Raw genomic sequence first — 12,937 nt, forward strand, 5'->3', positions numbered from 1 at the left:
GTGGTCCTGTCTCTTTGAATTTGTTAAAACTCTGGCAGCTGAATTTTCAACAAGCTGGAGGCAGGAAATGGTATTTTAACTCAGGCTTGTGTACAGAGTATTACAAAAGTCCAAAAGTAATGAGAGTATTAAAAATGAATAAATTTTACACGATTTCTTAGTTAGAGGAACCATGGCTGTCCTACATTACCAGTGTATAGGTGTAACCTGTGTTAGCTCTGTATCTAATATCACCCAAATACTGAAAATTCACATTTCACTCATGATTTTTCTTCTACTCTCAGACATAAGATGCACAGCTTTCAGGTTTGGCTTATAAGTTTTCTCTTCCTTCAAATATCTGTTCCATGTAGGTTACTGATGTCTAAGAAATGGAAGCATCTGGTGCAAGATCTAATGAAAACAGTCTAGTCCATTTTCAGCAGAAAGAAGATTGGTGCACTCTTTAGTTTATGTTTGGTGGCACAGCTGAGCATTAGGCTGTGGACAAACTGCACTGATTCAGATGCCACTGATGAGCAAGTGCCAAACCATTTCCTCGTGTGCTAACAAATGCTCCAGGCATGTCTGCATGTTTGCTAACATGATTTTTGTTAACTCAAACTTTTTGTAGGAATTCATAAATTAAGCCAATTATGCCAGATTTGTTTTTTAAATCAAATGTTGTTAATCAAATAACCTATGAAGCAACATTTTTATTTGAAAAAAAAAAAAGATAAACTATTTCAGAGTTCACCATTTCTTTTTTTCCTTTTGTCTTTGAGCTGTTTTAATGATTCAAGATGTTGACACTATGAACTAGCCCTCTGCATTTTGCTCTTTGAAGTAAAGCACACACTCAGTGTTGTTAAAGACACCAGGGGGAAGACGTGTGCGCCGCTTAATGCTAGATAAATGTCCTCAGGTACATGCACAAGTCATAACACTGCAGCAGCTCCGTCGGAGAGGTTACTGAATAAATCATAGACCTTACTCAACGTAACACTGAGCGAGCAGCAGACTTCTGGTTCCTGTGCTTACTTGAAGATTTCTGACAACACAAAAAGACAAAGTGTTATCTTAACTGTTCAGTACAGTAGAAGTAATTCTTGTTCTTGTAAATAAAAGGGGATACACAGTCTCATCCTAATGAACTGGCTCTCCTATGTTGTGTCGGTTGTGTCTCCAGTAGGTATCAGTCTTAATACCCCTCACTGCATTGCATTGCATTGCATACATAATGTTGTTCAGCTTGTGTTTAGTTGTTTTGTCCTTGAGATTAACTAGTTTTGCCCTGGCTCTGCTCAACCGGGATGTTGTGCATGAGAAAAATTCTTTGCACGTCTTTACTTCACACCTTCATTCATGTGACCCTTGGTGACTCACGTGGTGACGTCGTGTGTAGACATCTCTCAGGACCACCTGCAAGGTGACAACGCAACAATGAGTTTAGTACCTGGAACTCGCCATCAGTTTTTAGAACTGGCAAAGCTTTTCATATGAGAGGTGACACAACTTCATGATCGTAAAAGAAGGTCCATTTGCCTCCAACTCAAGTGCTTACGAGTACCGTGAAGTAGATGACTAAGAACTTACACAGACCAACCACAATAAAGCTGAGGCTATATAAAATAAAAGGCAATTGGAAATAATATTACATACAACAACCAGTATGATGTTAAATGTAGTTATCTGGCTCTTAATGGTTTGATAGTTTTATGGTGAAATGGTGTGCTACAGTATGCTACACCTGTGTGGTTACAGTGGTCATTGGGGCAGATTTTCCACTTTTCCCACGACTAAAGAAAACACAGACTTTGTAAAAAAAAAAAAATAGATGTAACAACATGATAAACCTTAAATCATTTAAAATACACAAAACAACCCAAACACAAAGTCACAACGTTGTTATTATGTGCAGCAACATGACATTAGACATTTTTGGGCTTTAGAGAAATATTCTGCACATTATGAAAAAAATCCACTTTATCGACTTCATGTGTCGTAGTTAATTTGCTCGAAGCTTTATTTTTAATTCAGGAAATAATTTGGTAACATTTTAAATTATTCTTGATTAATGTGACCATTTCTGAAGGCTTAAACTTTTATGAGTTTTCCTCATTTTTATTCGTATCACACACTCATTCTACTAATCCTCCTTCCTTTTTTTCTTCAGAAATGGTCCGGACCGCCACTCCCTTCCCCATGGTCTCCCTGCTCTTTGTCTTCACCGCCTTTGTAATCAGCAATATCGGGCACATTCGGCCGCAGCGCACCATCCTCGCCTTCGTTTCTGGTATATTCTTCATTCTATCAGGTAAAGTTAATCTGAACCGAAAGTGTGAGTGGGATAAATAAAATATCCTCAGCCTGTGCACACTAACTGTTGTTTACTCATGGAAACAATCAAAACCTCACAGAACTCATGGAACAACTGCACACAACTACACTTGTCACAGTTTGTTTCCTGATTTTCCAATTATTCTGCTGTTTTTTTCGGTCATTGCAGAGCTGCCTCGGAGACAAACATAAGCGCACAGCTGTCGTAAAATCTGTGGACGGAGGGTCTGCAGAGAGAAAACACATTCTCTGGTTATACAAGAAACACAAAATCAAATGTTCTCATTGTATTGATGCCAAAAAATAAAAGTGAGCTCCATCAAATTAATGGAACATATGCACATCCTGAGGACATTTCAGCCGCCAGGCACACTCAGGGGTTTATGATCAGGTGATTAAATCCAACTGTGAACTCTCATCAACTGCTTGCAGGTCAGTCTCTCCTTGCCTCGCTTTAAATTGCAGGCTTTACAGTCCGTGATGATGGAAGATTTAAAGCTCATCGCAGTGCTACAGAAAAAAAGGCTTTAGCAAAAGCTTTGTAGTCTATTAGGGATTATAGTGGTTGAGGTTATAGTTTCTATAATAGCATTTTTAACTTATTGTCCTTACAGTTAGTTGGATTGTAGTTAGAAATCTCTTCTCTTTCTTGTTGTGCTGTAGCATAACAGTTGTGAACACCTAAGCCTTGAAGGTGTCAAACTCCTCTTTCACCTGTCTGCTTAGATAAGATGTTAAATAGCAACCAGGCAGCAGAAGAGAAGTGCACTTGTTAAAAGTCAACATTCCTAAAGGTTAATAAAAGAGACGGTTCGGTGGATGAAGATTCACTCTGCAGCTCTTCTAAGCGTTTCCCAGCTGACAGCTTGTCAGGCCATACCTTGTTCTTGCTGCTGGCTGAACAGTGAATGGGGCTTAATTCCAAATAATTGCTCTCCGCTGGAGGAGCTACAGGGCAGCAGTGATTTGAGGTCTTGCTGTGGGCTTTTGGTAAAAACTTTCAACATAAGTCAAGCCATCTGGAAAGTAGCTTTAGTACATTTTGACGTTTCAATCAGAAATTCAGTAATGAGAAGGTTGGTTTTATTCGGGATGACACATTTGGGATCTGAGCCAAAACTCTCCCATTATCTCACTGCAGTAAGTGGACTGGACATCAACTTCCAATGCAGTCGAATTCTATCCCAGTGGAAAGTTACTAGGTGTAACTGTTTTGTGTGGTCACACTTGGTGACCCGTATGGTGCTTTTAAAAAACGAGATTTACTTTATCTGTAACACTCACCCAAATTATATTATGCGGCTTAAAGTGTGCAGACAACCCTGACTAGATATATTTGGCCCGGAGGCATGGGCTCATCTCCAGCAAAACATAGAGTTTTAAACAGCAGTGTGTCTCCAACATTTTTGAATGTATTTCAACATGACAGTGCCTTTTATCATGCCGCCAAAGAAGAGGTTTTCCCTATTTTTGTGCAGAGGAACCTGCACAAAGACCCGACTTAAAGCTCATCTTCCTTTGGGATGTTAACTGCGAGCCAGGTCCCTTTACCTCTTGTCAGTACTGGAGCTCACTAATGCCTCTTTCAACTAAAGTGGAGCAAATCCTTGCAGCCAACCAAAGAGAAATTGTCATAGTGACAACTTAATGTCCACAGCTTTGGAGAGACATGTTCACCAATGGAAATGGATTCAATGGTAGTTGTTTACATATCTTTCTAAGGTGGTAACATACTTTATACCCAGAGACTGTATTGTGCTGCAGCAGTATCAATGAAAATGGGTTATGAAAGAGATTTGTCTTTGGACTCTTTGACCACGTTTTATTTTACTGGCTCAACAACACCTAAAAACCCAATTCAGCAATAATAGGTAATAATCCCTCTTTGTTGACTCAGGTTTGTTGCTTCAGTCTCTGTGCACAGAAACACACATTAAATGTGTTGTTTCACTTCTTTAAAAAAAAACAAAAGGAGCGACTGCCTGCTTCAGTCAGACGTTATCAGAGGCGATGGCAGGCAAAAGTCAAGACAGATACTGCAAAATAGCCAAGAGAGCATCTGTCAGAAAATTGTGAAATAAAAGGAGCATATGCACTCGGTGCACTCTCAGTGCTGCTGTTTATGTCTAATGTGACAGCTGCAAATTAGAGCCCTGCAAATGTAAAATTGGTACATTAAACATCTGTGCATTCAGTTCAGATGCTGTCCCGCAGCCGGATAAGGGAGATGTGGAAAGCACACTAGTGTTTGTTCCAGCAGACTTGTAAATTCCTGTGACTGACACATTTTCCTTTGTGATTTTAGTTTTCCTTTACCAGTTAATCTATATCTCACTTAGAGCATCTTGTAAAAGACTGAGTGAGAATGTGACATTGATTTTAAATTTGCTGTAAAATACTGCAGACCAAGTTATTTGCTTGTATGGTGACCTAAAGAGTAATGACAGTAAAAATAAAACCACCTTTGTTAGACTAAAATCTCACTTTAACATGCACATGCAAGTACCGCTATGAATATCTGTAAATGATTTACACTGATCAGTGGTCAGTATCCCTAATGTGTTAAAACAAACCACTGAGAAAACAGGTAGGAGTAAAAATTCAATCTATTAAAAACAAATGTGGATCAACAGTATGAAAAACAGAGCTGCTTTGTCCGAGGGTCCAGCAGGATTTTGTTTTAATGAGCTTAGTGTCTCAGTTGTGCTTTAAGAGTCAGTGCAGCCAACAAGGTGACATCACCTCCTCGTGTCGCTGCAGGAAGGCCGGGTGACGTTTTTGCTCAGTTTCCTTGGATGGTCCATTAGTTGCTGAGATTTCGTTTTGCTTGAAGTCACTCTCTCTCTTACTATGAGCCGATAAGATGACATCACCTTCCTGTTTCTCTTTCCTTTTTTATTATTTCGTGCATGTGGGAGCTTTACCTCGCAGATGCCAGCTTAGCATGGTGGAGTGCTGACTGGACACATGATGTCATAGGAATGTCGCCAAGCCAAGGAGAAACACATCTATGCATCGACACGAGTCAAACACACAAATCTGTGCATGAAACACATATTACCAAACACCAAATATGTGTATGCACACATGATAGAATTTGCATTAATACGCATTGTTTTTTCTGTTTTTTTATATATATATATGTTTTCATTATTTTCCCTTTTATAAATATATATCATGTGTTATCACCCAGTGTGTCCGTGGGTGGGCACAGTGGACACCCAAGTCTGTGAATGTGATAACTTGGTGACATAGGACTTTAAAATTCCCCCCATAGGTGCATTTACTAAAAACGTCTGATGAGTTCAAGTTCCCGTGACCTTGACCTTTATTTAGGTCAATAAAGGAGGGCATGCTTTAGGGTCGCCTTGTGATCGATGAGTGATGGCCAGATGAGTTTGTATATCTTTGGATTTTCAGCCCTTTTCATGTTTGTCGCTGATCGCATCTTGTTTCTAAAAGCTAAGTGAAAATAAAGTAAATCTTCAAACAATAAGGCTTCATAAAATAATGGGTGTTGTGACACCTCTATCTTATATAAACTACACCTGCATGCATGTCGTCTGTCAACGCATCTCGTAACTACCTTCGGTCTTCTTCTATTCTAACTCGCTTTTCCACATCCTTCTCCCAGTATACCCAGTATCTGTCCTCTCCATGTGTCCAAGCTAATTAAACAACACCTCTCTTGCAGCTGATGAGTCCAACCAGAGTTGTCTTAATCCTTTCCGTCCTTGTCACTCCCAACTCAGGATCTGTAGCTGCCTCTAGTTCTGCGTCTATCTTTTCCTCAGCTGCACATTTCCAAGCCGTAACTGGTCTCATGACCATCTCGTCGATGCCACATTTCATTAAGACTGAAACTCTATAATTATGTGGTCTTTAAATGGGAATTTGAAGTCTACTAATGAAAAAAAAGTCTATTAAGAGCATCTGAAAGAGGATCAGTTTTTATATTTTTTATTCTGTTTTTTAGTTTTATGTTTGTTTGTTTGTTTGTTTGGAAAACAGACTCTCAGAATAAACCCTGACAGCCTCTTTTCACCTTTGCTGAAGTTCTGTGGCTTAAAAAAAAGAAAAATCAACAACAATTGTTGGGCTTCTTTTGAGAAGTAGAAGATTTCTGTCCTGTTGTTCACGGCTGAAAGCGTTAGGTGAGAAATCGATGGCTGATGATTGCCAGTTTCACTTCTGAACAGCAAATTGACGACACTTAAGCTCACTTCTATTGTGCGCTGTTCTCTTGTTGTTTGCCATAAAAGAGCACGCTCCACATATCAGTGAGAATGACATCACGCGGTTGCAGAAAATCAGCATGTGTGTATTTGTCTTGTGAAAACTTGCCATCAGTCACAAAGCAGCCTGAGGTTATAACATGGTGACTGTGTACCAGCTGTTTCCTCTGTTTTCTCCTGTCTGTCCTTCCTCCAGTAATTTTCTCCCCTCTCTGCTGTTTCTCCACCTCCTCTCCAATGAATGTGTGTGTGCTCATTCATGTGTGTTCATGGGTCCTAGCACCACATGTCTGGGAGGCTTTTACTGAGATGTGCATTCTGTTCACAACACTGCCATCTGATGGCCAAATGAAGGAAATACAGTGTTCAGACTAATCTCCTTCGTTTTCCACTAATAGAGCGGTTTGACGTTGAACTTAAAAATATCACAATATAGATGAGTACTCACCAAAGTCTTGTTGCCTGTAAATACAGTATATGATAACAATTTTCTTTTTGATATGTACTGACTTTTCTGTAGGTGGGATGCTTTCAAAACCCAGTCAGTCATTTTTTGTTCAGTCACCTGAATCATGCACCCTGTTGTCTTTTGTTGGATTTTTCTTGTCAACTTTTATCTTTTCTTGAAATTGAAAGGTCAATTACTATTTTGTATCCTAGATATTAGTCTGTTACACAAAGAAAAAGTATCTAGTGAACATGTATTTTCAGTCAGGAGTAGTGCTTGACCAGCACTGGTTGCATCTATTGCTTGATAAATATATCTGTGGCGGAGGTGTGGTCCCTGGCTCAGCTGCAGGGGAGGAGTGAGGCAGTGCCAAGGAGGCTGGAGGGACAGGTGTCGGGGATTTCACTAACGAGGCTTCTCCCTTTACATAGTGAAGCTGGAGAGCTGGAGGAAGTTGTGTGTGTGAGACCAGCTGAAAAGCTAAAGTGGGTGTTGAACCTGTCATGTATTTTTCAAGCATTTTTATGCGATTTGCAATAAACACTCCTCAAATTGTTGCAGTCTGTTGGGTCAATCGCTACAATGTTCCTAAATAATATTGTCTTCACTGTAAGCTGTCTCAATCATCAACATAGGGGAAAACAATGATAGGATAATTCATGACATCATGTTGTGCAGCTGTGTCCGACATGCATTTACATTTTTAAGGAGGAGCACAGCAGATCTGCTGAGCTACAGAGTCTCTGTGACATGTCAGTGTAGCAGCCTAAATATGGCTTAACACATTTTTGGAAGCTCCATGTAGGCTACGTTTATATATTTATTTATTTAATTCAGTGTTATGTAGCACAGTCTATGAGATGAATTCGCCGGTGACACTTTTAGAGAAAATGAGCTGTAAGGTGATTTTAAGTGGAAGCATCTGCATCATTTGCTGTGTTTGGAATGAGAGGGTTTCACTGTTGAAGGATTTTGCAGGTCAGTTGCTGTGGTTAGTCTGTCGACAGGGGAGGAACTGACGCACTCCTAATGAGGCTTCGCTTCTCCCATACGAAGTGTGTTTGTGGGATTGTGTTCTTGTTTATCTCTGTTTGCCACAGCACAGCTTGTTTCTCAGTCTATTTACAGTACAAGCAGGACACATTATCATTAGCTATTCCAGCTACAAAGTGCACACATGCACACAAATACACACACGCACAAACAAGAAGAAAGGCCCATTCAGATGGGATTAGTATTTCAGGGTAACCGGGGAATGCAGCATTAGCCTCGCCCCTCCTGATTTACTGGTTATTTGTAGTTTGGAGGTTTGTTAAACATTTATGAAGGATAGAGAACTAAATGTCATAAGCTGCTTGTTTCTTTCTTTTTGCTCTTGTATTTAACATGAAACTGTTTTGACTCAAAAATGATACACTTTGCACATTTAGATGAGTATATAGTGGTGTCTTATAGTATATTATGCCCTGTCCAAAACATTGGTATGTACAGTATTTTGTCTTACTGTGTTTACAGTGACAGTCCATTATTTTAATTGTCAGAATAAACTCATCTTAACCTCTTGGCTACACTAATTTCCAGGAGCCCTAAAAGGTGACAGTAAAGGTCACAGAGGAGCTGTTATCATTTTTGAGTCATTGTGGTCACGTTTTATTACAAAAAACAGAAGTATGTGTTTTAGATATGTTATTTAATCCATTTATACTTTTTAATTCCTAACTATTCTCCACAGTGGAGATGAGCTAATGAATCCACTGTAGGACCATGACTGCTTCAAAAACTGTGTGTAAAATGAACTAATACTAGAATGCAATGATTTGCAAACACATTGAACCCCATATTTAATTGAAAAGAGTAACTTAAAATGTATAAACAATCCTATGGCATCTACACATGTTGAGTACATCGCACCCCGTGTCTCAAACAGAGGCCTATCTAAACTTTAACCTCCTAGGACCTGCGTCCACATATGTGGACATCACATTTTGGGTTATTTAGACCAAAATACTCAATTTTGCTCTACAAGAGCCTGATATCCACTTACGAGGACATTATACTGCTACTGTTCTATCATAATTTTAAACGAATATCCTCATATGTGGCTCTTATTTTTCTTAAAAAGAAAAATAAGGTAAAAAAAATCTGGTAATTCTTTATTTTTACATTCATGCCCAAATATCAAAGAGAAATTAAAAATGCATGCTGTGGAAGAGTTCGGGTCTTAGGAGGTTAAAGACTAACAGTAGATAGTGTCATGGCACTGGGTCTGTAAATTCTGGTTTCAGTTATAATTCTTTGATGTCGTATGCTTCATGGTTCTGTTTCCTTGCCTCCCCTGTGTCCACATTTCATATTTAGTCTGTCATGTCTTGTTTCCTGTTTTCTTTTCACAGTCTCACATCCTGTGTTTCACAACTGCATTCAGTTTTGCTTCCTCCCTGTCTCATTTTGTCTGATTACTTCCAGCTGTGTTTCCCTCCTGTTTCCCATCCCCTCGTTATCCTCTGTGTATTTAGTCCTCTGTCTTCCTCTGCCAGTTGTTGCGTTGTCCCACATTGCTGTGCGTACTTCTTGTGGTCCTTGGTCTCCCTGGTGTTCATAGTTAGCGTCTAGTTTGTCTGTTTATTGTTTCCTAGCTTCCACGTCCTTTGGTTCCAGTTTAGATTACGTTTTCTTAGTTTGTATTTTTTTTTTTAGTTTTTCTACAGTGCAATAAATCTGCCTCTCTTACTTAATCCCTTTGAGTTTCGAGTCCTGCTTATCTACAACTATCTACAGCTAGGTGTTCCCGTGTGATCTTAAAGGTGTTTAGGTCAAGTTTTCCTGTTCCGTACTCTGCTGTTTGTTTATGAAAGCAGATATAAGCTATATATTAGAAAACCAAATAAAACCTTAACGCTGTCAAATAATAATCCATGTTTTTGAGATTAAGTTTTTGAAAAATAAAACACCTTCTGTGTTTCCTAAAGGGTCTGCACAGTACCAGCATCTAACTGCAGCCTACTCAGTTGTGATGACAAGCAGACTGCAAACAAAAACCAGAAAGCTTTTTGTAACTTAAATCATGTCCCTTTCATTCGACTTCTGCATATTCATGTGCAGATATGTGTTTATAGAGGTTACCAGCCTGCAGGAATACCCTGTTCCCGAGGGAGTTCCAGTGCCTGCTCTGGGGAAAGCAGATGGCTCAGAATAACATCCAACACTTGACTCATCTTCTGATGTTATATTTTAATTATGCAAGGAGACGTGGATACGCTATATTATCATACAGCGGGACCATCTATCTTTCTCACTGTGTGATTACCATATGTGTGTATTTGTGCTCTTGCAGGTCTTAGTCTGGTGGTGGGTCTGGTTTTGTACATCTCCAGTATTAACGATGAGGTGATGAACCGACCTCGAGAGCCTGAGCAGTTCTTCCACTATCACTACGGCTGGTCCTTTGCCTTTGCCGCCTCCTCCTTCCTCCTCAAAGAGGTGATTGAAGCACGCTAATACGCACCACCACACGCATTCTCAAAGAGTTAATCAAGCACGAACACGCACAGCTGCTGCACACAGACAAACACGTGAGTGATCGCATGCTGAACGGAAAACTCACACACTGCAGATGTGCTCAGGCACAGTGAGAAGTTCCCAGTGACACAAAAATGTGCTGCTGCTCAACATTTATAAGCCTTAATGTTCATGCAGAGATTGTTTGGAATCTTGCTTGGATGTCGACCATGCTGTCTAAACATGTGCACACACAGTCGCACACACACGCGCATGCACGCTTGCTGAAAATGCAGACTTATTCAGCTAAACACACACAGATTTAAAAAGTGCCTGCGTAGGAGCCCGTCATCCTGCCCGCATCAATATTCATAAATGTTAATAGCTTGAATACTTGAGGGCAGCAGCTCTGTCGCAGCACAGCTTCATATGCATCCAAATATTCCTCACTGGGAGAAAGAGGGTGCTCCACTCCTCCTTCATCCTTCATTCCTTCCATTTCATCTCTGTCCCTTTTGTCTTTCTCCTTTCCCTTTTCCTGCTGCCTCTTCTCTGCCTAACTCAAGTCTTTTCTCTCTTTATATGTCCTCTACTTTTATCTTGTCTCTTTCTCTCTCCTTTTATCTTCAGTTCTTTAATCCTCTGTTGTCCCCTCCTCCTTCTTCTTCTTATCTCCTCTGCTGTCCTCTTGCATGGTGTGGCTTAACTTCATCTTTTGCTCTCTTCTTTGCTCTCTTCTCTCTTACTTCATATTTCTTCCCTTCCCACTTCTTTTTTTCACCATCGTTTCTTTGATCTTAGTCCTCCCTCTTCAGTTATCTTTCAGTCTATAATCCTGTTTTCTTCTCCTCCAGTCCTCGCTTAAATCTTTGACTCATGTTTTCTTGCTTAGCTTTTGCTTTGATTCTCCTGTTAATTTTTTTTTAAATTCACGTCCCATCTTTATTTTTGTCCTCCATTTCCTCTAAATTTTTCTTATTTATTCCAATTTTTATCCTTTCTTCTATCCTCCCATCTTGTTTCCCATCTTTCGTGCCCATAAAGTGGCTGTCATCTGTCTTTATCGCGTCTTCACCTGCTGTAATCACACGCTCCTCCTAATCTTCTATTAGTCTTGCCCTTCTTTTCCTATTTAATCCTCTTTTCGCTCATTTACCTGTCGTCTTTGCATTCCTTTGACATGGGTTTATCCGTCTTAGCATCTTTACTCATGCATGTGTCACTCAGGCATCCTCTTCTTTTTTTTTTTTTTTTTTTTTTTTTCTTTTCTAATCATCCGTTCACTCGCTTCCCCCCCCCCTTTTTTTTTACATGTTTTATCACTTCATTCCTTCATCTTACTTCCTCTCCTTTTATTTATTTTCTTTAACTCTGCCCTCTTTCCATACCTTATCTTCTCTTTTCTTCCCCACTCTTCTTCTAACCTGCGCTGGAATAGCAAAGAACATTTAACTACACAATTTTTCTGTCACACACACACACACACACACACACACACACACACACACACACACACACACACACACACACACACGTTCATCAGCATTCAGGTTTCAGGGTTGTTGTAGCGATGATGTTGTGGATGAATAGTGAATGAGCTGTGAATGCTCAGCGGATGCCCGGGTGAAAACATGAATACATTTTTGATAATGGCTCATTCCGCTGAGGAGCACCGAGCCTTTTTGTCAACTCTCTGCAAAATTAGTACGGATTTATTTCATCCCCCCACCCTCCTCCTTATGGTGTGTTGCACTTTAGGGAGGATGATGCTGATTCTTGTGTTTAGTAAATCTTTAAACGTATGGGAATTTTCTGGGAACTCTGCATTGTTCACTTTGGCTCCCTTAGGCAATGCAGATGTTGTCGTGTCATGGATGGAGAGAGAAAGGAGCCTGTTCCCGCTTCATCTAATTTATGTTTTTTTTTGGCAGACATTGTCAATGCATCAGCGTCACTTGCATTGCTGTCTATCCTAAACTATATTACTAGAGCTGTTTTGAATATGGCCAGTTAGATCTGAAATTCTATAGCCAGTAGGTATGTTTTGGATTATACATGTGATTTCAATCATTTAACATTTTTTAGAAGCTAACTACTTCCACTATAAGAAAGATAGCAATAATATATATGCAATATTTCCAAAAGTATTTGCTCGTCTGCCTTCACCTGCATGTGAACTTGAGTGACATCCCATTCTTAATCTATAGATTCTATAGCTGCAAAGGATGTGATGTCGACACACCCTTTGCAGCTATAACAGCTTCAAATCTTTTGGGGATTTTAGAAAGTTCTTTCAGAAGTGCCTTTGTGAGCTCAGACACTGATGTTGGAGATAAAGGTCTGGCTTGGTCTCTGCTCTAATTCATCCCAAAGGTGTTCTGTTGGGTTGAGGTCAGGAATCTGTGCAAGGCTCTCGATGTGAGATACTCATCATGTT

The 12,937-nt window shown here is 39.8% G+C and overlaps 1 protein-coding gene across 2 annotated transcripts in view; it reads left to right on the forward strand.

Annotated features, from left to right (window-relative positions):
* Positions 1-12,937, forward strand: part of LOC102307775 (voltage-dependent calcium channel gamma-7 subunit) — a 42,759-nt gene that overhangs the window by 21,398 nt on the left and 8,424 nt on the right. For both annotated transcript variants that reach the window (XM_005933744.2, XM_005933745.3), the window contains exons 4-5: positions 2,156-2,296; positions 10,337-10,482. In XM_005933744.2, coding sequence (XP_005933806.1) covers positions 2,156-2,296; positions 10,337-10,482 — 287 coding nt within the window. The remainder of the gene's footprint in view (positions 1-2,155; positions 2,297-10,336; positions 10,483-12,937) is intronic.

This window comes from Haplochromis burtoni, unplaced genomic scaffold, assembly GCF_018398535.1.
Source record: "Haplochromis burtoni strain Fernald_Lab_line unplaced genomic scaffold, NCSU_Asbu1 Contig_168, whole genome shotgun sequence".
In the NCBI taxonomy this organism is placed as follows: domain Eukaryota; kingdom Metazoa; phylum Chordata; class Actinopteri; order Cichliformes; family Cichlidae; genus Haplochromis; species Haplochromis burtoni.